General features: G+C 45.7%; 2 protein-coding genes across 5 annotated transcripts in view; both read left to right on the top strand.

Moving 5' to 3' along the window:
- LOC139383467 (SR-related and CTD-associated factor 8-like) overlaps positions 1 to 14660 on the top strand; it is a 39775-nt gene extending 25115 nt beyond the window's left edge. For 3 of the 4 annotated variants that reach the window (XM_071128015.1, XM_071128016.1, XM_071128013.1), the window contains 18 exons: positions 2753 to 2797; positions 2932 to 3093; positions 3391 to 3541; positions 3742 to 3869; positions 4327 to 4509; positions 4650 to 4729; positions 5112 to 5211; positions 5318 to 5449; positions 5971 to 6083; positions 6232 to 6428; positions 6874 to 6974; positions 7251 to 7364; positions 7677 to 7833; positions 8715 to 8875; positions 10251 to 10389; positions 10497 to 10553; positions 10718 to 10930; positions 11082 to 14654. In XM_071128015.1, the coding sequence (XP_070984116.1) occupies positions 2968 to 3093; positions 3391 to 3541; positions 3742 to 3869; positions 4327 to 4509; positions 4650 to 4729; positions 5112 to 5211; positions 5318 to 5449; positions 5971 to 6083; positions 6232 to 6428; positions 6874 to 6974; positions 7251 to 7364; positions 7677 to 7833; positions 8715 to 8875; positions 10251 to 10389; positions 10497 to 10553; positions 10718 to 10930; positions 11082 to 13243 (4314 nt within the window). In that variant the 5' untranslated portion in view covers positions 2753 to 2797; positions 2932 to 2967 and the 3' untranslated portion in view covers positions 13244 to 14654. Of the gene's footprint in view, positions 1 to 2752; positions 2798 to 2931; positions 3094 to 3390; positions 3542 to 3741; positions 3870 to 4326; positions 4510 to 4649; positions 4730 to 5111; positions 5212 to 5317; positions 5450 to 5970; positions 6084 to 6231; positions 6429 to 6873; positions 6975 to 7250; positions 7365 to 7676; positions 7834 to 8714; positions 8876 to 10250; positions 10390 to 10496; positions 10554 to 10717; positions 10931 to 11081 lie in introns of all 4 variants that reach the window. The other variant, XM_071128014.1, reaches the window with a different exon arrangement.
- The window catches only part of LOC139383466 (rho guanine nucleotide exchange factor TIAM2-like), a 126814-nt gene continuing 116519 nt past the window's right edge, over positions 13173 to 23467 (top strand). The window contains exon 1 of the mRNA XM_071128011.1: positions 13173 to 13243. The gene's annotated coding sequence lies outside the window, so the exon portion shown is untranslated. The remainder of the gene's footprint in view (positions 13244 to 23467) is intronic.

The raw sequence follows: 23467 nt of genomic DNA, 5'->3' as shown, positions 1-23467 counted from the left end.
CTGCACTATGTCTAAGACAGCATAGCCTACCTCTGCATATACTTTAGTCACCCCAAAGGTCTTTGCAGTCCCCCCCATTCCTCCCCTCCATACCAGCGTGTTGCCTAAACACTACAGCACCAATTAATCAAAGGAATCAATGACTCTTTAATATGGTGGCAGGCAGCTGAGAACATGGCTTGAATGCAAAGGAATGACCTTACTTTCAACAGTGCATATTGCATTGGGTCAATGCCAATGTATAACTTCTGTTTTTCATTGGTCAACTTGATTTTCTCCTATTGTGAATCAGTTATTTGGTCTTCTCGTGTTTTCCCCTTCAAGGCGCGAGAAATAGGCCTAGCTAGACTGAGACATCAAGACATAATCCTATTTAGCCTATACCGTAGTTTTGAAAGGAAAACATTAAATCAATTTAATTCCCAATTAATTGTTTTTGTGATGTATCCCAAGAATTTCACAGTATTTTCCAAAATACACTATATAATCAAAAGTATGTGGACACCCCTTCAAATTAGTACATTAGACTATTTCAGCCACACCCGTTGCTGACAGGTGCATACAATTGAGCACACCGCCATGCAATCGCCATAGATGAAGATTGGCAGTAGAATGGCCTTACTGAAGAGCTCAGTGACTTACAACGTGGCACCGTCATAGGATGCCACCTTTCCAACAACAAATCAGCCGCGAAGTGGTAGGCCACACAAGCTCACAGAACGGGACCAACAAGTGCTGAAGCGTGTAGCTCGTAAAAGTCGTCTGTCCTTGGTTGCAACACTCAGTACTGAGTTCCAAACTGCCTCTAGAAGCAACGTCAGCGCAATAAATGTTCGTCGGGAGCTTCGTGAAATGGGTTTCCATGGCTGAGCAGCCGCACACAAGATCACCATGCACGATGCCAAGCGTTGGCTAGGGTGGTGTAAAGCTCGCCGCCATTGGACTACGGAGCAGTGGAAACACGTTCTCTGGAGTGATGAATCACGCTTCCCTGTCTGGTGGATGAATCTGGGTTTGGCGGGTGCCAGGAGAACGCTACCTGCCAAACACATAGCTCCAACTGTAACGTTTTGTGGAGGAGGAATAATGGTCTGGGGCTGTTCTTCATGGTTCAGGCTAGGCCCTTTTGATCCATTGAAGCGAAATCTTAACGCTACATCGTACAATGACGTTCTAGACGATTCTGTGCTTCCAACTTTGTGGCAACAGTTTGGAGAAGGCCCTTTCCTGTTTCAGCATGACAATGCCCCCGTGCACAAAGCGATGTCCATATAGAAATGGTTTGTCGAGATCGGTGTGGAAGAACTTGACTGGCCTGCACAGAGCCCTGACCTCAACTCCATCAAACACCCTTGGGATGAATTGGAATGCCGATTGCAAGCCAGGCCTAATCACCCAACATCAGTGCCCGGACTAACTAATGCTCTTGTGGCTGAATGGAAGCAAGTCCCTTCAGCAATGTTCCAACATCTAGTGGAAAGCCTTCCCAGAAGAGCGGAGGCTGTTACAGCAGCAAAGGGGGGAACAACTCCATATTAATGCCCTTGATTTTGGATGGCGACGAGCAGGTGTTTGACGAGCAGGTGTCCACATACTTTTGGTCATGTACTGTAATTCATTACGCAAATATTAATCAACTAATGCAGCCCTAATGTGGATACTTGCTTGTTATTTAGGGATGGGGGCTGCTATTCATTTTTGAAGAAAGAAAAATCATAGGTGTATTTTAACAATGAAAAGGCTTTGTCTAAATTAAGTGATCTATGTGACATTGCTACACAATCTCACGTCAGATGATGTCACTCCTCCGCGACGCTCGTCCCTCAACCGATCAGTGCAGGTGGAATTGACACGTTAACGTACGTAAGACAATGGGATATACCATGGCATTTGAAATTCTTAATTCAGTAAAACAGCTAACTTTTGATTGTGGATTTAATGATGTGAGCCCCGTAAAAATACATAGCCTACATGGGTTTCACACATTTGTTGTTGTCAGCCAATAAAAGTGGCACTGTCTACTCAATGTCTCCAACGTTGGAAATCTCTTGTCAATTACAATTTACGGAATTAGTTAGATGAGTTGGCAACAACTACAAGGTTGGGAAGCCGAGGACAGGAAGATCAGCAAAATAGCCTCCATTACCTTTTAGCTTAGGTAGCCAGCTAGCTGGCTGACATAGCTAGCTTCTTTACATCAATTTGATGGATGCACTACCAGATAGGATTTTTTATTTTACCTTTATTTAACTAGGCAGGTCAGTTAAGAAGAAATTCTTATTTTCAATGACGGCCCAGGAGCAGTGGGTTAACTGCCTTCTTCAGGCATATTTTTTTCCTTGTCAGCTCATGGATTCGATCTTGCAACCTTTCGGTTACTAGTCCTACGCTCTAACTACTAGGCTACCTGCCGCCCAGGTAGCCTACATAACAAATGGAATCTACAATTTTGTCTAAATCCCGTGAGTCTGTATGGCTACTCTCTTTCGCTCTCCCTCCCGTGTAAAACTCCCTGCCAATCGCACTGCTGCAATATTTTGCGAATAGTGAAATTATTTCAAGTACCCATCCCTAGTTTGTGTCACTTGGCATAATGTAATTGCTCTTGGTTTCACAGATACTGCTGTTGGTAATGCTGTAACCGCTGTCTTTTACCAGTTTCAGGTCTTTGTCTCCAGGGATGCTTGTAGTTGATGTTTTGGTGGGGTATCACAAGGCGTCTTTTCTTATTTTTTTCCCCCTTCTCTTTCAGTACTACAAACATGTTGTCCAGGGCGTGGAAAAATTTGTTCAGAAAGTGAGTTTCTCTTCTTTTAGTTTTACCAGTCCCAAACAGAGTAAAATAGAACACAATCTGTGCTACCCATATGAATGGGATACTTCATAGGTCGTTCACCCCACAGACGCTAAACAGCCTTGTTGTGTTGACAGTGCAAGCCAGAGTATAAGGTCCCAGGCCTGTATGTCATGGACTCCATCGTGCGGCAGTCACGGCACCAGTTTGGCCAGGACAAGGATGTGTTTGCCCCGCGCTTCAGCAAAAACATCATCGGAACCTTCCAACATCTCTACCGCTGCCCCTCAGATGACAAGGTGGGTCACACTGGGAACAAAGACAGCTCTCTGGTTTCTCTATTCAGAAACACTGTTCTAGCTTTCACCTCCTCTTCTAGCTCTGACTACACATATCCTCTGTATTGTTAGTGATAGATCTGGTCTGTAGCATTGTTTGAAAAACCATATTATCAATGAATATGTTCTTTTCATACTCTAAATTTGTATACAGCATTAACTTTTAGACAGACTCATTCGCTGCAGGGGTCTAGTTTTAATTGGTTGTGTCAGTCAGATCTTGTCTAGGAGCTTATTCTTCCGTCCGTTGTGTTCCAGAGTAAGATTGTCAGGGTCCTCAACCTCTGGCAGAAGAACGCCGTCTTCAAGAGTGACATCATCCAGCCTTTGCTCGACATGGCTGCAGGACTGCCCCCTCCCAGTGTTACCCCAGTCATGACCAGCCGTGATGCTGCAGTCAACACGCCTGGTCAGTCACACAACATATCCATAAGACATATAGCTCTATACTGACACCTAGTGGCGAAATAGTCCTCTCTCCTGAACTGACACAAAATACTCAGAGGCTGCCTTGTGATTTAGGTATTGGCTCTTTAATCAGCTTCAAATGTAGATGTTTGTTTTGTTGTTATTGATTTCTCATGATTGATGTTCTGTGTTTGTGTCTAGGTACACCAGCGACTCCAGCCACCCCAGCCAACATCGTATCCAGTCTGCCTGACTGGGCGTCACAGTTCTCCAACACAGACACTGTAGCTGCTGTGGCCCAGATCCTGCAGAGTCCACACGGCCAACAGGTCGGTCTGCACAGCATTTCCCTGATCCTCAGCCTGTCAATTCAATATCTAATTTGAAGCTCAGCTCAGATTGTTGTCATGTTTTAAAGGGATACTGCAAGATTCTGGCAATTAAGTTTTTCTTACCCAGAGTCAGATTAACTCTTGAGTGCGTTATGACCGAAGTTGGAGATAATATTGGCTCACAAAACTAACTAGCATTAGCGCAGTAACATGAAGTCTCGAGGTACAGTAACTACTCAATTGCCAGAATCTCCCAGTACCCCTTTTTTTTGTTTCGACTTGAGTCTGTATAATGGAGACCAATGATAGTGAACACAAACACTTTTGATCTTGAACTTCTGACCTTTCTGATGCTCCTTTGTTTACAAAACGTTCCTTTGAAAAATGACCAGATGGAGCCCTGCAAAGTCTCCTACTCTAACCCTGCCTATCTGTTTGTGTATCTGTGTAACAGCTCCAGCAGCTGGTGCAGAGCCTGCAAATGCAGCAGCAGAAGCCCCAGCCATCTCTGCTTCAGGCGTTGGATGCAGGACTGGTGGTCCAGTTGCAGGCTCTGACGGCCCAGCTCACTGCAGCCGCCACGGCCAACCCCATGCAACTCAACCCCCTGGAGCAGAGGATCTCCTCCTTCAACAAGGTGAGAGATCAAGGCCACAGACACATACATGGAATGGAAGTATGTTTGGTTGTTAACTTTTGAATGTTTTGTGTGATAACTACGTACTACGTGACTCTCAGATCTGTATTTTAATAATTGTCTTTCTCCATTTGTTGCAGAAAATGTTGGGCCATTTTGACTTTGGGAACGATACAGAACGCTCTGAAGACCCCAAAAAGGACGCCCAATCATCCCAGATGTAAGCGTGAACATCAACCTAAAACATCTAAGATCCTGTGGAACAGGGCTTTCTAACCCTGTTCCTGGAGAGTGACCCTCCTGTAGGTTTTCAATCCAACCTCAGTTGTAACTAACCTGATTCAGTTTATCAACCAACTAATTATTAGAACCAGGTGCTGTAGATTAGGGTTGGCGCGAAAACCTACACAACGGTAGCTCTTCAGGAACAGGGTTGGAGAGCCCAGGTTGGACAACCCAGGAACAGGGTTGGAGAGCCCTGTTGTGGAATATGTCACCGGTTGTGTGTATGCACTTTGACTGCCCTCTACCTGTGTGACGGAACGGTAGTTAACTGAACTATTGACCCGTCTCCCCTGTCTGTCTTCCCCGTCTCCCTCCAGGCCCATGGTGTCTGACTCCATCTTCCACCAGCTGGCTGAGCAGCTGCAGCAGCAGAACCTGGAGCACTTCCAGAAGCAGCTCATGGAGCACCAGCAGAAGGTACCTACATATCACCTCCAGAGACTTATGGGGTCAATTATTGTTTGCTTGTCATATCCATGTATTGAAACCCTCTTGACAGTATAACCTTTTGATTTTCTTCCAGTCCATGAACATGGAAGGGCAGGATGGAATATTTGGGTCTGAGAACACGGCCATGCCCCAACAGAGCAGCAGCCAATCACAGCACCCGGCGCCGCAAAACAAGACAGACGACTCAATTGACAACCAGCAGCAGGTAAGCCCTTGTTTCCCTCACTGACTTTGGCTGAACCAATATTTACAGTACCAGTCAAAAGTTTGGACAGACCTACTCATTCCAGGGTTTTACTTTATTTTTACTATTTTTATACATTGTAGAATAATAGTGAAAACATCAAAACTATGAAATAACACATATGGAATCATGTAGTTACCAATAAAGTGTTCAACAAATCAAAATATATTTTATATTTGAGATTCACCAAAGTAGCCACCCTTTCCCTTGATGACAGCTTTGCACACTCTTGGCATTCCCCAAAGTTTGTTGAACACTTTTTGGTTACTACATGATTCCATGTGTTATTTCATAGTTTTGATGTCGTCACTATTATTATACAATGTAGAAAATAGTAAAAAATAAAAACTATTGAATGAGTAGGTATGTCCAAACTTTTGACTGTGTGTGTGTATATATAATAAATAAATAATCTCTGCGATTGTTCGAGCACTGTTGTCTTTGTAAGTAGAGCTCCATGGTAAATGATGCCTGTGTTATAGGACATGGACCTGGATGACGGGCCAGAGATTGAGGAAGAGCGTTTCGAACCAGAGGACAAGAAGTCCAAGACGGTCGCCACGCGGTCAAGAACACGTTCTAGGTCACGATCAAGGTGAGTCGAGGGACCCAATCTGAGAGAAACGGTTCATAAGGCTACCTGAGACACTTTGCAGAGTCGCAGATTATAGCACCACCATCCATGTTGATCATACCACAACTACTGGCATCACAATTACCTTCAGAATAACCCTCTACTCTAGATCTCCCAGGAAGAGACGGTCCAGATCACGGTCAGGCTCTCGGAAACGGAAACACCGTAAGCGGTCGCGGTCACGCTCCAGAGAGCGGAAGAGGAAGTCGTCGCGGTCCTACTCCAGCGAGAGACAAGAAGCCCGCGAGCGAGAGAAAGAGCGCCAGAAGAAAGGACTGCCTCCCATCCGATCCAGGTTTCTCAGTGGTAAAACAAGCTTTCAATACGGCACCTTTTTCCTCTTCGCTGACCCCTTCACCTTGACTAATAACTCCTACCCTGTTTCTGTGTACCCCTAATCATAGAAATGTCCACAGTCACTTCTTTCTTTAGATTTTTTAAATCAAATGTTATTTGTTACATGCTTCGTAAGCAACCGGTGTAGACTAACAATGAATACACAATGAGTAAGAATAACTTGGTTAGATACACGGGGTAGATATGTACATATAGGTACGGCAATAGGATGGATAATAAACAGTAGCAGCAGGTATGTGATCAAAAAGAGGGGGGGGGGGGTCAATGCAGATAGTCTATAGTGTTATGGCTTGGGGGTAGAATATGTTCAGGGTCCTGTTGGTTCCAGACTTGGTGCACACTTACCACCTTTTTAATGATTTAAGCCACCATCTCCTCTCTACCTTGTCCTCAGTGTGCAGCACCACTCTGTGGGTGGGACAGGTGGACAAGAAGGCTAGTCCGCAGGACCTCACCAACCTGTTTGAAGAGTTTGGTCAGATTGAGTCGATCAATGTGAGTAGAGCGTCCTCTCTCCGTCTCCGAGTGAGCCTGAGTTGACTCCATTAACCTCTGCTCGTTATGTGGTTTAGCAGGCGTTTGCCACCTCTGACCTGAGGGAAATGTGAATCATCACAACTGTGTCCAGTTTAAAGGACTCACTTGGCTCTGTAAGCCAGAGCAGGAACCTTTTATTAGCAAATTCTGACATTACTGTGGGTTATTAACTGCCTAACCATCTTACTTTCATCCACTCTTTGTCTACATCCCTCTATCTCTTTCCTTCTATAGATGATCCCTCCTCGTGGCTGTGCCTACATCTGTATGGTCCACAGACAGGATGCCTACTGCGCCAGACAGAAACTCAGCACTGGTTCATTCAAGGTCGTCTCCAAGATTATCAAGGTGAAGTCTGTTATTTTTCCTTACAGTTCCTGCTCATTTTTATACTATGCCGCCGAGGTTCCCCCCGCTCCATGTTGTACTGTGATGTGATTTCCATTTGGCTGCAGTCAGAACATGTCCTCCTGTGTGTGTAATGTTTTTAAATTATTGGGCTTCTCGCTTACCATACCACTCACCTCATAGCAACCCAGCTGGTACATATTTTATTCTCTCCTGTTGGGACTCAAATAGCCTCAATATTTCTGCTCTTTTATGCATCCCCTGACAATTGTATGTTCTGTATGTATGTGTGTGTTCTCTTGCTGTGTTCAGATTGCGTGGGCGCTGAATAAGGGAGTGAAGCAGGAGTATAAGCAGTTCTGGGACATGGACCTGGGGGTCACCTACATCCCCTGGGAGAAGGTCAAGTTGGACGACCTGGACGGCTTTGCTGAGGGAGGCATGATCGACCAGGAGACTGTCAACGCCGGTGAGCAGACACAGCAGGCTACATGCTGATGCCCTGTCATATACAAACACAGGACACGCAGGATCAACACTAGAGATGACTTATAAACAAACAAAAGACACACCCATATATATACACGGACATACACCCTGGACACACACACACTGGATATACACGCCCACACACACACTATACAAACACACTGGATATACACACCCACACACACTAGACACACACACACACTGGATATACACACCCACACACACTAGACACACACACTGGATATACACACCAACACACACTAGACACACACACTGGATATACACACCCACACACACTAGACACACACACACACTGGATATACACACCCACACACACTAGACACACACACTGGATATACTCACCCACACACACTGGACACACAAAAAAAAAAACAGGAGACACATTCTCTCACCCACACACATTAACTCTCTTGACACTAAACATATTTCCTGGCATTTGCTTATTTTTGTTAAGATTTAAGTTTATCAGAGAAGGACTTCCCACAGAGAAACATGACACTGGATAAATAGACCCCAGCAGGGCAGGGTAGATGTGACTATCAAATCAAATGTTATTAGTCACATGCGCCGAATACAACAGGTGTAGGTAGACCTTACAGTGAAATGCTGAATACAACAGGTAGACCTTACAGTGAAATGCTGAATACAACAGGTAGACCTTACAGTGAAATGCTGAATACAACAGGTAGACCTTACAGTGAAATGCTTACTTACTGAGCCCCTAACCAACAATGCAGTTTAAAAAAAATATGGATAAGAAATAAAAGTAACAAAAAACTAACATTCAAGTGTCGTACATTCAATCTTATTCTCTAATCCTCTGTTTTATTTTAACTGTAGAGTGGGAAGCAGCCAAGAATGCGCCAGAGCCAATGAAGGAAGCTGTGAGCCAGGCTGTGAGTGTTGAACCCATGACAGCCACCAACACCCAACAGACCCAACAGGAGGCTTTCAGCCAACAGGAGGCCTTCAGCCAACAGGTCTCCATGATGCCTGTACAGGTACCCAAACCTCAGATATCTACCAATAACTAACATTCAACGTTTAGGCATAAATACGTTGTTTTGTGCATTGCTTTCATCATCCTTTAAATGTGTGTGTGAGTGAGTGAGTGAGAGGGTGGAATTTACCGGGCCCCTCACATTTCCATTTCCTCTGTACTAAGTGTCTACCATGAGGCCAGTCAGTGGTGTGAAACTGAACACCATAGTCTTCCTGTGATTAGTGCTAGCTGCCTGCCCTGTCTGTGGGGGTGCTTAGCCTCAAGTGTTTAGAGTGGCCTCAGGTTTCTCTTCCTGACTCCTTTGTGATGGGGTTGTTGAGGGAATGCAGGATACCCAGCCCGTTTCTTTGTTCTTGGGTGGGCCTCGTGAGAAGGTTTGGCTCAGTAGATGGGGGAAGTGTTTAGGTAATTAGTATTCAACTCACCTCAGAGTTAATCTGTGTCTGCTAAGTAGGGGTATGCCTGGTTATTCGAATATCTGAATGGACGTTGGTATTCGATTTACTAAATACCCCATATATATAGGCCTATTTTAACAATGAAGAGACATTGTCTGAATTTTTTTTTTTTTTTTAAATATGTAACATTGCTATATAGCCTAGAAGGACAGACAATGACATTTGTATAAAATGATAGTTTTAATGAGTGCACCCCTCACCGGCAGCCCACACGCACGTTTCAGACTTTTATCTTGTTGTTATTGTCGGTCAATCAGTGGCGCTAGAGTCAGAGGCTCCATGTGTAGCAAGTCAAGTGGGAGATATCTAGCCGACGCAAAGTGGAATAAAAATGATGGATTTTAGTTGGCTAAATGAGAAGGGGTAAGCTACAATGATCAACCAACGGGTAGGCCGTTGTTTCCTGTGTAATTGTTGTACTTTAGCTAGCTAGCTGGCTACTGTAGTTAGCTAGCTATTTTACAGTGATTTGATGCAGTCAAGACAGGAGCATTATCAGATGGTATGATAGATAACCAGTATGGCGCCTCACTCACTCTCCCACACACCCCTGCTTCTTTCTCGCCCCTCCTCCATCCTTCTGCTGAAACCGACCGAAAAAATATATATTATATTGTTTGAATAGTGACATGACTTCAAATGCTCATCCCTACTACTAAGCTCCGACATGCATACCTACCCACACACAGGTTTATTAAGGCCTTATTCAACATCTCAACAGCCAGAGCATTTTAATGTTGCTGTTGTGTTTTTTCACAGTGTTGGTCTTAACCTGATTATCAGTGGGAAACTATTGTTCCTCTACATTCTGTGATTTGATTGTTAAACGATGTTACAGGAATCACAGCGCATCATTGCATGTTCATCTCATCCCTCATTTCAATAGTTTAAACTCCCCTGCCTGTTCCCTCTCAGCTCCCTGTGGCTCAGGCTGTCCCTGCCGTGGGTCTTGTGCCTCCATCCTTCCCTGTTTCCATGGCGATGCCCCCGCCAGGCTATGGCCCCCTGCCCCCCTTCCTCAGAGCGGGTTTCAACGCCTCCCAGCCTCCTCCAGGTAAAACACAGCAGTCTGATGCAGCTGCCAGTGAAGAGTATTGAATTAAAGAATATATATATTGTTTAGAAATGCAGATAATGGTGTGGTGTTTCTCCCTCCTGTAGGTTTCATGCAGACAGCAGGTGTTCCTCAGCAAGCAGGCATGGGCTCAGCTCCTATATGTAAGTTCTGCATGACCTGACTGAGTCTATAGAAGTCATTACATGCATTACATTTGGAGTAAATATTGCCTAAATTGTTGTAAGAAGCCAGCGACTTGCTTTATTTAAACATCATTGATTTTTTTGAAAGATACTGCCCTATATGTTCTGTCCCGCTCCTGCAGCTCTGGTGCCGGCCTCCATGTCGCAGGCTCAGGACAGCATGAAGGACTCCCCATACGGAGCTACTATGCCGGGGAGCTTCATGCCCTCTGCCCTCCCTGGACAAGGGGTCTTCAACCAGCTTCAACCTGGAGTCCAGACGCAGCAAGCAGCCAATGACAAGATGGGCCAATCTGCTGACGGCATGGATGCAGCTGCAGAGTTAGTACTGCAAGGTAAAAGGATACCAAACAATAACCTAGGAAAGTTTTGACTTTCTTTTGTTAGTTCTTAATGACTTTTGAAAAGCTTCTCACATTCTCAAGACTTCGCTGATAAGACCTGCTTTTTACTGTTAAATAATCTCTAGTGTTCCTCTTTCTCTAGGTATGCAGAATGCAATGAGTCGTGGTATGGGTCTTCTGGGGATGCACCCTTCAGCTTCCCTTACCCACCCCCTGCACCAGCAGGGCCTGCCTGGCCAGAGGATGCCTGGGCTGATGCCGCTGGACCTCCGGCCTACTATGCTCCAGGGTGCCGGTGCCCGGTTCCCCCTCCTGATGCAGCAGGGCCTGTCCCAACAGAGCCTCCTGGAAGCGTCCCTCCATGCCCAGGCACGCGCCAGAGCGGCCTCCCAGATGGAACGCTTCAACAGGGCCGAGGAGGCCTTCAACCGGGGGCCCAACCCCCCAAACGAAAGCATGTCCAAGGCTGAGGAGGAGCCTTCCTCTGGAGCTGACGATAGCCAGCAGGGAGGGGACCAAGACTACCGCTTCCCTCCGCCCCAGGAGAAGCAGAGCACAGGCCTACTGAGGACCCCTCCCCTGGAGCATAGAGAGTCCATGGGTGGAGGAGCTGGTGGTGGGGGTTTGGGCGGAGGCAGACCTGCCCTGCTCCAGACCCCAGTGAGAGAGCCAGCTAGAGACAGCGTGGCAGGGCGGCTTCAGGCCCTCGCCGGCTTCACCCCCCAGACCTCGAGTCGCTGGGGGCCACTCAGAGGGGACTTTGATGAGCGTGACATGCGGAGCTCTCCGGCCGCGGTCTCCAAGGGCTTCCAGGAAGCGCGCCCTGGCTCTAACCAAGGGCAGAACTTTCCCAACCGCTTTGAGAACCAGAACCGCGCTGGATCAGTAGGAGCGGTAGGAGGAGGAGTATGTACTGGTGGTGTTGGAGGGGGCCCGGCGTGGAGTCGTGGTGGAGTTGATGCTGCAGCACAGTTCACTGATGCTGACATGCCCCAGGACTTGGATGAGTGCCGGCGCCCTTGGGACAGGCAGCAACGGGACAGGGACTTTGACTTCAGGAAGGAGATGAATGGCAACCGGCGTGAGAGAGACAGCCGTGAGAAGGAGAGGGAGCGCGAGAGAGAAAGGGACCGTGGCCGTGAGCGTGGAAACCGTGAACGAGAGCAGGAGCGTGACCGGGAGAGAGAGCGTGAAAAGGAGAGGGAGAAGGATCGGGAGAGGGAACGTGAGAGGGAACGTAACAAGCGTGGAGCCTGGACACCCCTTCTTCCTCTACCACAACCCCTGCTCCCTACTCCTACCCTGACCCCAACCCTCTCCCTCACCCAAGGCAAACCCCAGGCCCTGCTGCAACTACAGTCCAAGCTTCAACCTAAACCTGGACTCCTAACTAAACCGGGTCTGCTTCAAACTCCAACTCTCCTAACTCGGTCAACATCTCATGTCCCAACCAAGTCTCTTCTTCAAGCCCCATCCCAGTCTCTTCTTCAAGCCCCATCCCAGTCTCTTCTTCAAGCCCCATCCCAGTCTCTTCTTCAAGCCCCATCCCAGTCTCTTCTTCAAGCCCCATCCCAGTCTCTTATTCAAGCTCCATCCCAGTCTCCACCTCTAACCTCATCCCAGTCTCTACCTAAAGCTCCACCCCAGTCCACCCAGTTTCCAACTCAAGCCAAGAATGAAGCTCGCCCCGGTCCTAAGCCCCAGGCAGAGTTCCATTCCTCTCCCCAGACACATGTGTCCCCCAAGTCTGAGTCCTCTCCTCAGAACCAGTCACCACCCCAAAACCAGGCTTCCCTTCAGGCCCAGTTGCTGCACCCTGCCCATTCCTCTTTCCAGACAAAGTCCCCTCCCCAGGGCCAGTCATCATCACGTGCACAGTCACCACCCCAGGCCTTGTCCCTACAGACCCCCCGCACCCCAGAGGAGATCACTGACACCCATGGGGAGCCAGAGAAGCCAGGGAAACCTCAGGAAGAACCTATGAAAGAACCTGAACCCATGGTAGAACCTCCATCTCGGTGGGTCAATGGAACAGGGTCGAGGATGGACACTGACGCAGTGGCTGAGCCCACCACTACCCCGTCCCCCAATCCTGCCCTCTCAATGTCACTGGTCCTCACACACAGCCCTGTGGAGCCCCAATGCCTGCCGGAGCCCCTGGACCAGCAGCATCCCTCGCAGCATGTCGCCTCTTGCTCCTCCACAAAGGATGTAGACAATGGACTGAGTGAGCCGATGGAGGAAGCTGAGAAACAGCCAGTGGTAGAGAAAACAGACACTGAGGGGACAATCATCACTCAGTAGGTAAAGATAATTTTGTAAAGTTGTCTCTTCTCTGTACTCATGTCAGCAACCCAATGGACCCTGGGTAGTAATTTCACATAATATTGTCTGATAACCTAACAATTGATTTTATCTCTCACATAACGTGTACTTCAATAGATGGCTCGCTAGCTGATTAAATGGTAGGTGATTTTTTTTTGTTTGTTTTCATTTTTTTCTTTTTTATGCCTCCCACACGATTTTAAGCAAGGTGAACTTTTAATGAAAATTGCTTGCCAAAATGTTTGAATTGTAAATGAGAAAAAGAGCGTTGACCTTCCTATGGAAGAGTGTACGGATCCTGGCTGTTTCCAATGGATTGAATCCAGATGAGGGAATACTTGAAAACAGCTGTCGCTGGCCTGTTTTGTCTCTTCTTTTAAATTATACTGCAGCAACGTTTTAAATGAATGCCTTTGTGGTGTCCTATATGCTTCTTGTCTATAAGCAGAATATAGCCTACGTACAGTGAGACCAGTACAATTGCTTCTAAAAAGGAACATCCTAAAAGATTAAAAACATGACCTGTTATCCCTAAAATAAATGTCTGTGATTTGTGCATCATAATGCAGTGAATTCAAAGGACAAAGTAAAAAACGTAACAAAATAAGAGGGTGGATGTTGGGTGCATTCTGTTTTAGTTTGAAATAAACATGCTTTGTTTGTTAACATGCTTTAGGAGTGTATTTTCTGACCCAGGACCAGTGGAGTCATGTGCTATATGCTATATGCATTTTGCGGTGGTGTGACATACAAACAGCTGTGTCACTGCAGTAGTTAAGCCATTAACTTGATGTTGTCGTACCCCATTAAGTCAGGCAGGATGTCAGGCACGTGCCAGTGCTTTGACATCAATCTATTCTATCTACACCGCTCTTTAGTTTGTTGTTTGCGACCATGGATTCATTTGTTTATGACTTAGTTTCTGCTCACTCTGTACTTTCCTATGCTTTTGTTGGGTGGGTGACTATTCGGGATCGGATTGTGCCTTTTTGAATTGATTATTGTTCAGCATGATGCCTCCAAATACACCACACGTGCTCAAAGTGCTGCTTTGATTTTCCTGAGACTGTACAGCCCCTCATGGAGATGGCAGTCTGTCCATCCAGCTGGTAACACAGACAATTATCTCCCTTGTCTGTGTGTGTGATCAAAGCTGGCCAGTCTATACAGCGCTTAGCCTGTGTGTAGGGGGAACCAACCAGTCTGTTTACTCCATAGCTGTGTGCATGCAGGCCTGTAGCCATTTATTCTCCTTTGTGTTGTTCTCCATACTATTCAGTGCATTTCTGTTGAGACACTATACTACCAGGAACGTTTCAGTAGTCTGAATTTCTCAGACAAGCCAATGTTATAACAGAGTTGTGAAGTTGAATAAAGTGTAAGGTACATATCAGCATATATATTTTTTCTTCTTATTGTCGTAAATCCTAATCGGGACCAAGTTAGAGACCGGGGACCCCGTTTCCACACACCATCATTTTTGTGTTTAACAAGATCAGCTTTAACTCACAGCGCTCTGATTATTTTCTCTTTCATGAGATAGACATTTGCTTTGCATCATCTGTGGTTTTCTTACTTTTTTGTGTAAAAAAATATCTTTCATATTCAGTAGGCTTTAGATTCTTAGTTTTTGTTTATTTAGCTAGTTTTTGGGATTAAGAAGTGATTAACATCAATATAATACAGTACATTTACATTTCATAATAATAATAATAAAAGATAATTGATTTTAAAGGGATACTTCAAAATTTTAGCAACGAGGCCCTTTATCTACTTCCCCGCAGTCAGATAAACTTGTATCTGTATAAGATACCCATAGACTTCAATTCATTGTGCTAACGCTAGTTACTATTTGCGCAACTTCCTTCAAACCACACGTGGATACCATTTTTGTCTCTGCAAGTTTATCTGACTCTGGGGAAGTAGATAAAGGGAAGTATCAATTTAAGGAATATAAAAATATATATATTCCATTGTTCACCCCTTCCAAATTTCATTTAAATGGGTCTTCTCCCTTTTAGTTCCATTTGAACTTGCCTCCCAGTCAATGTCTCCGACTCCTTCTGGGTCCCCGTTGGAGGACCATTCACCTATGTTAACCTTGCTCTCAGGAAGAAAAGAGTTGCTGGTGTACTCACTATAGGAAGCGATGTCGAAATAGTCTCTCCCTGTGCTCTCACGCTCCTTCTCGTTCGATGACTGACTGGTCTCTCTCAGATTGCTTGTCTTCGGGCTTCTGCTGCTTGCGTTCCTGCCCTGCTGGCTCTTCGCTGGAAGCTGTCTTCTCTCTGTCGGGTGGGCTATAGGTGGTTCTACTTGGTCTCCCTCTTCCCTTCTCCCTATGTGCATAGGACTGTGCAATCGAAGGAGGAGTGGCCGTTTTTATCACAGTGTCCATTTGCTGGTGTTACATTCTCTGGCCTTGTGGTCAAGGGATCCACAGCTCCAGGACTTGATGGTTGTGCATTATTTGTCTTGATGGTCAGCAATGTTACTGATGAAGCAACATAGTCCACCGTAGAGCCGATTGTGTTCGGCACCTCTTACAGCTCTCCCGTCCTTGCCCTCTTCAACTTCACCCTGTGTTTCTCACGCCCTACCAGAATACATGTTTATCTACGGGCTTCACGCCTGGCTTTAGAATGGTGCAGAATCTCTCGAAGTGGTCAACGTCTTTGTCGGTCACTCTTCCCCTCCAGAACTTATTCTAATCCATGTTTATTGAAGATTCCACCTGCCAGTGCTTCCACTTCTCATCATGTGACTTGGTTGTTTAGACTTCCGGGAAGTGTCTCTGCATTGACAACTAGCCCACGTTCCTTCCTATTAGGTAAGGCTGTGAAATTATAGATGTCACTGGCATTAATCCAATGACACTGAAATAAAAGCATATTCTCTACTGGGAGCCTCACGTTCTCCCACATATCACCCGGGCCCAGAGCTGGGAGCCATGATGGTAAGGCTTAGGTTGGCTGATCACTCTGGGAGATGGGGAGGGTGGACCACAGCTTACTGTCTGCATCCTGAGATTGCGTGTTCACTCGTTGAGTTCAAGTGAACACACCTTTACACCCCCTGGCATTCAACCTCTCTGGCCTACAAAGCAGGCTGGAGGGGCGAAGGACAGTTGGTACACGATGGGAACACAGAAGACAGCCCACCACTATATCTGAACCCTTAACTCTCCTTAGGGAACCTACTCATACTTTCCTAATCATACCTTTCTAAGGATAATTGCCGCCTTAGTACGTTGTAATAAAGGTACGTTACCGCCTGTGAGTCATCAGCCATTCGTTTTCTTTATATATTCCATCGAGTTGAGAACATGTTTTCATGGCTGACATTTTGAAATTCAATAGGCCCAATCAAGGACCTTGTCAAGCACTAAAGCACTATATAAAGGTCAATTCCACACTACATCATGTCTCGGTACTTACGGTTAAACGTTTCAGCAGTGAGGCAATATGCTGACCTAGCACTCTCATCGCTGCACATTACATACGTAGTGCAAAAAGTCTTATAGACATGGCAGAGGATTGTTCCTCAGAAGATACGCATAAACCAGCCATCTGGTTCTTGCTGTTGCCATACGGCCGCATAGCAGAACAAAAAGAGAGGAGGGATAGGCTAGAGGGGAGGGGGGGGGGGGGGTTGCTGTGTTGCTCGCCGCATCTCCTCCAGCCCACAGCCCACTGCGATGCCAGAAAGGCGCTCTGTGCCTGGCTGAGGGAAGTGCTTAGTCAGCAGAGCTCTCTCTGTCTGAGCACATCTCCCCCTGTTTAACGGCAGGAAACAACATCCTTTATTGACTATAGTTAGCTTGTAGTGCTAACCAGATACATGGTAATCATATTCTGTCTCATAGATTTCTAGGCCTAGTTATTGTAGGTTATAACTGATATATTTATATATATATAATATAGATATTTATATATATATATATATATTCTAGTATACATTCCCTACCAACTGAGAGACGGTCCTGTGTGGCTGTTGGTTGTGAGTTCGATTCCCACGGGGGACCAGTACGAACTAATATGAAAATGTATTCACTCATTTCTGTAAGTTGCTCTGGATAAGAGCGTCTGCCAAATGACTCAAATGTAAACATGTATAGCAGCCAAGTTAAAAGAGCAGCCCTTTGCTACACAGTGTATCTCGATGCAGCATCCAACCTACTACAGTAGTTGTTCTACCTCCGACTCAGTCAGTCAATGCAGATGAATTATGGAATCATGACCAGGGCTTGTCCTCTCATTCAAGAGGCTTGTACCTGAGTTGCGAAGATGAAATCTGTACAGAGTCATAGAGGTTACTAAATCCTTCCTCCCACTACTGTATCAATCCAGGCAGTCAGTTCAGTTCAGTACTTACTTCCCAGCAGGAGACATGTAAGCTGAGACCCAGTAAACCAACATCTGGCTTCAGGGGTGGAGGAGAGGAGGCTGCAGTGCACACAGAGAAAGCACACAGGGCTGGCTATAAGTTAACATGTTTAATTGGTAGCACTGACTTAAAGTTAGGCGCACATCATTAAATTTAGGAGCACCAGAAACAATAGTTTTAATTGATTGAGACACAGCCTATATTAGTGCTATGAATTCTAGCTACTTCTGAAATACATGTTGTGCCTATTTTGAGCCAGATCCTGCTGGAACAAGATCCGGTACCTCTGTTTTGGACTGCTGCGTTCCGGAACCTATTTGCTAGGATCCGGTACCTTTGTTTTGGACTGCTGCGTTCCGGAACCTATTTGCCAGGATCCGATACCTCTGTTTTTTAGACTGCTGCGTTCCGGAACCTATTTGCCAGGATTCGGTACCTCTGTTTTGGACTGCTGCGTTCCGGAACCTATTTGCCAGGATTCGGTACCTCTGTTTTGGACTGCTGCGTTCCGGAACCTATTTGCCAGGATTCGGTACCTCTGTTTTGGACTGCTGCGTTCCGGACCCTATTTGCCAGGATTCGGTACCTCTGTTTTGGACTGCTGCGTTCCGGAACCTATTTGCCAGGATTCGGTACCTCTGTTTTGGACTGCTGCGTTCCGGACCCTATTTGCCAGGATTCGGTACCTTTTTGTGGCGTGAACAATATAAAAAATATATATAATCGGAAAAAAGGATCAGAGTTAAATCCGATTTGACTCTCTTTAATTATTCTGCAATGGAAACGCACAGTGGTGAGATTCTGTAAGGTAATGTTTCAGCCTATTAATGATGATAAAAGTTAAATAGACCCTATTACTATATAAAATAAAAAATCACTATTGTAGGCCAACTAATCTGTAAGTACAATCAATGAACCAACAGCATTGTGCTACGGTGTTCTCTCCCAGCCTCATGGATAGAATGTTTTAATGTAGAATAAGCTATCCCAGTCCATACAGTATACATAATAATACATTCCACACTGAAAGGTGATTTACTAGTTGGTAAAAATGTTCATTCGACCAATTATGTACCAAATAAATCAAATGTTATTTGTCACATGCGCCCAATACAACTGGTGTAGACTTAGCCGTGAAATGCTTACTTACAAGCCCTTAACCAACAATGCAGTTTTAAGAAAGTATTAAATATATGGTATTTTTAGTTTTTCTGCCGCGCAAAATATTCGGAAGGCTATGTACAGTGCATTCGGAAAGTATTCAGACCAGGTGACTTTTTCCACATTTTGCTATGTTACAGCCTTATTCTAAATGGATTAAATAGTTTCTCCCCCCTCATCAATACCCCAGAATGACAAAACAAAAACAGGTTTTTAGAAATGTTTGCTAATTTATAAAAAATAAAAACAGACAAGTATTTAAACCCTTTGCTATGAGACTCAAAATTGAGCTCAGGTGCATCCTGTTTCCATTGATCATCCTTGAGATAATTCTATAACTTGATTGGAGTCCATGTGTGGTAAATTCAATTGATTGGACATGATTTGGAAAGACACACCCTGTCTATATAAGGTCCCACAGTTGACAGTGCATATCAGTGCAAAAAACAAGCCTTTAAGTCAAAGGAATTGTCCGTAGAGCTCCAAGACAGGATTGTGTCGAGGCACAGATCTGGGGAAGGGTACCAAAAAATGTCTGCAGCATTGAAGGTCCCCAAGAACACAGTGGTCTCCATCATTCTTAAATGGAAGAAGCTTGGAACCCCCAAGACTCTGCCCAGAGCTGGTCGCTCAGCTAAACTGAGCAATCGGGGGAGAAGGGCCTTGGTCACCTCCCTGACTAAGAACCAGATGGTCACTCTGACCGAGCTCCAGAGTTCCTCTGTGGAGATGGGAGAAACTTCCAGAAGGACAACCATCTCTGTAGCACTCCACAAATCAGGCCTTTATGGTAGAGTGGCCAGATGGAAGCCACTCCTCAGTAAAAGGCACATGACAGCCTGCTTGGAGTTTGCCAAAAGGCCCCTAAAGGACTCTTGGACCATGAGAAACAAGATTCTCTGGTCTGATGAAACCAACCATCACGTCTGGAGGTAACCTGGCACCATCCCTACGGCGAAGCATGGTGGTGGCAGCATCATGCTGTGGGTATGGTTTTTAGCGGTAGGGACTGGGAGACTAGTCAGGATCGAGGGAAAGATGAACAGAGCTAAGGACAGATAAATATTTGATAACCTGCTCAGGACCTCAGACTGGGGAAAAGTTTCACCTTCCAACAGGACAACGACCCTAAGCACACAGCCAAGACAACACAGGAGTGGCTTAGGGACAAGTCTCCGAATGTCATTGAGTGGCCCAGCCAGAGCCCGGACTTGAACCCGATTGAACATATCTGTAGAGACCTGAAAATAGCTGTGCAGCCACGCTCCCCATCCAACCTGACAGAGCTTGACAGGATCTGCAGAGAGGAATGGAAGAAACTCCCCAAATACAGGTGTGCCAAGCTTGTAACGACAAGCCCAAAAAGACTAGAGGCTGTTATCTCTGCAGAAGGTGCTTCAACAAAGTACTGAGTAAAGGGTCTGAATACTTATGTAAAAGTGTTATTTCAGTTTTTTATAAATTTGCAAAAATGTCTAAACCTGTTGTTGCTTTGTCCTTATGGGCTATTGTGTGTAGATTGATGAGGGGGGGGACGATTTAATCAATTTTAGAATAAGGCTGTTACGTAACAAAATGTGGAAAAAGTCTAGGTCTGAATACTTACCGAATGCAATGTAAGCTATTGTATAATGGCACAATAATGTTTTAATTCAGGCTTTCTTTGGGGGCTTGGGCACTAATATGCATATGCGTCAAATGCTTTGAATTAATCAGCACCTTTAGAAAGCTCTGTCCATTTCAGCACCATAGTAGCCAAACCGGTCCCTCTGAGCCCCCCCCCCCCCCCCCCCCAGGTCCTATCTTTTGAACTGATTGGGCTGGGAAAAAGTACTTTTTGCTTTAGTAGTGGTGCAACCATGACTCTAACTGATCTGCGCTCACTTTTTTCTCTCTCTTGCACTCGGAAACTACTGTACAGGGAAGCCTAATCATTAGATCAATTATTGGGGGGGGGCACTGGTTCGCCCAAATAAAAAATATCAGGTCTTACATTAAAATATTTAGGAGCATATGTAACCAAAATGGTTGGACTTTAGAGCCCTGCACACAAACACACACACAGTAATACACACATGCATGCACACAAACACAGGCCTATACACACTAAACACACAGAGCTAGCCAGCCCTCCCATCACACTGCAATACAAGTTTTTAACATCTATGGGAACTAACACACTAACAGCTATTCTGGTAGTGTGGTGGAAAACGGAAGCCCTGATCATGGGATTCAGTTTGTGTCCCTCAGGAATCACTGGCATTCACAGATGGCCTAACTAATAAAACACAGCGATTTGAAGGTCATCTCAAACGTGGGGAACTAAGATGTTTTGTTGTCTGAAGTATAACCAACGCAGCCGAAGGTGTTAATGAAATAGGCCTACTGGTTCCCAAGCCCTCCTTTACCATGTGATTAAGGGCTCTATCTTCACACTAGATGAGAGGAGGAGGGAGTAAATAAGAACGTAGCGTGGGAAGGTATGAATGTGGCTATACTGGCTATACTGTTCCATGCTATGTCAAGCCTCAGACAGTCCTTGATTACCATCCCTACAGTATATTAGAGCCTGTTTCTGCTCAGAGCCATAGACCGCTCATTTTACTGGAATCCTATGAAGCTCCAGTGCCAACCAGCCAGGGTGTCTGGTCTGTGCCAAGTGGGTACATGCCACACACAACCCCCACACAGGCCCACAGGGGCATAGCAGAGGCCGACCTCTGCCAGGCTGGAGTACTCAGCGGGGGAGACTGGCACCAGAATGAAAAGGAGTGGAGCAGGAACAGAACTCATTCCTTCCCTAGCTGGCAGTGATACCCAGGTGGAGGTGATTATCTGTTGGGTTAGATTAAGGCAGAGAAGTTCCCTGTTGTGAGGAACTTCATTAGTCTTTGGCACACACAGACTGCAGTAGGTTGTTTTGCAAATAGTTTTTTTTACTTTTGCATGAGGAGGAATTACCTTATCTCCTCTTCACAATCTCTTCATAATTCCATCTCTGTTCCAGAGATCTACAAATACTCTTTCTTCCTTATTTCGCTGTACTAATGAGCATATGATGTCTACGGTACAGGAGTATGAGGACCTTGGATTGAGAAGTTTGTGATTTGTAGTGTAGAAGACAGTGTAGGTGCACTAGTTGTCCATCAGGGGTCAGTGTGGGGCTACTGCAGTCACATCTACCGGTATGTGGCCTTTTTGTTCTTCAGTCGTGACTTGTGTGCGACAGACAGACAGTGTTGGAAATCTGCAATGCTCACCTCTTATACAGATTGTACCGGTTTAATAGGGAGAATCTCGATTCCTTGCCGCCCAGAATATCTTTACTGAAATCAGCCTGCATATCTGTAGCTGCCTCAATGCATATGAGAGTCCACTGAGAGAGAGTCCACTGAGGGCCGTCGGTGGAATCTCCATCTGAGCTCAGAGGCTGGCAGAGTAATTATTCCCTCTATGGGACTCAGTATAACTGCTGTCTCCAGGAGGACTTGGATAGGGTCTCTTATCACACACAGCAGGCTGGCTAGGGCCCCACCTCACGGCCCTCAGAGCCGTCCGCACCTCACCTTACTCAGAGTTAAAGCCCAGTCAAAGATTCACCTACCGCAATATATATCTGGGATGGCCAATTAACAAAGGAGGAAGGTCTTTGAGTCCAGATTCATGTTCTTTACCGTCTCATCTAATTAATATGGGTATAGTATCTAGTTACCAAGGAGAACACTCATTTAAATGAAGAGGGCTCGAATCGTACATTCAGAAGTACACAGTGAATAAGTTGAGCAGCAGTTTGATATTGCTCTGAGTGTCAGCTACTCTTGGAAAAGGAAAGTTCAATAAAAAAAGAAAAACCACTAGCTCTGAGCAGAAGCATGCAGACAGCTCACAATCTCAGGGAAGCGCTCTGCTTGCAGATCAGTCTCGCAGGATGTTAGCAGACGTGACCATGTAAACTCCTGCTATCACAGCCTGAATACAATATTTCAGTCACTACAATTTGAACCCCTACTACTACTACTACTACTACTACTACTACTACTACAGACACGTGTGCACATTCACTGTTAGGGACAGCCTTCTATTCGTTTCTGTGCATGGATTGCGGAAATATCAGTGAACACATATCTCAGCTATTTGCATACGACCTTGTCCTCTGTATGCCAGACAGATACAGAGAGGTGACATTGTCAGGGATGGTTGGCTTCTCCAATACCAGTTAGGCTGTCCGTCTTATTAAACCACCTCTCTGCGATCCTGTCCTTTGTCTGAAACAGACAGGCAGGTCTTAGGGAGAGACTGGGGTTAGAGTTCATTGTTCATCACCCCTCCTGAGAGTTCAGCAGGTTCAGGGTGGAAGAGCAGAGGACTCTGAGAAAGGAGCAGGGAGGTGACCGCAGTCAAGGAGACGACATTTAACAAGCTAAGCACTCCCAATCTTTGAGTCCTCCCCCTCTCTCTCTATCATATCTCTCTGCAGGCACAGGGGTAGGGAGTTTATTAAACGTGCTCCGAGAGCGAGAGATGGAGAGAGCAAGCAAGTGCTCAACAGCATAGTACAGGAGCCATGAAAATTGGGAATTTCTAAACCTCAAATGTTGCAGGGCAAGATTGACAGAGGGATTGGCGAGCCACAGGACATTTGTGTCAGTCCTGCAC

Source organism: Oncorhynchus clarkii, chromosome 25 (genome assembly GCF_045791955.1).
Source record: "Oncorhynchus clarkii lewisi isolate Uvic-CL-2024 chromosome 25, UVic_Ocla_1.0, whole genome shotgun sequence".
Lineage (NCBI taxonomy): Eukaryota > Metazoa > Chordata > Actinopteri > Salmoniformes > Salmonidae > Oncorhynchus > Oncorhynchus clarkii.
Note: the sequence above shows the minus strand (reverse complement) of the source record. Positions and strands in the feature narration are given on the sequence as shown.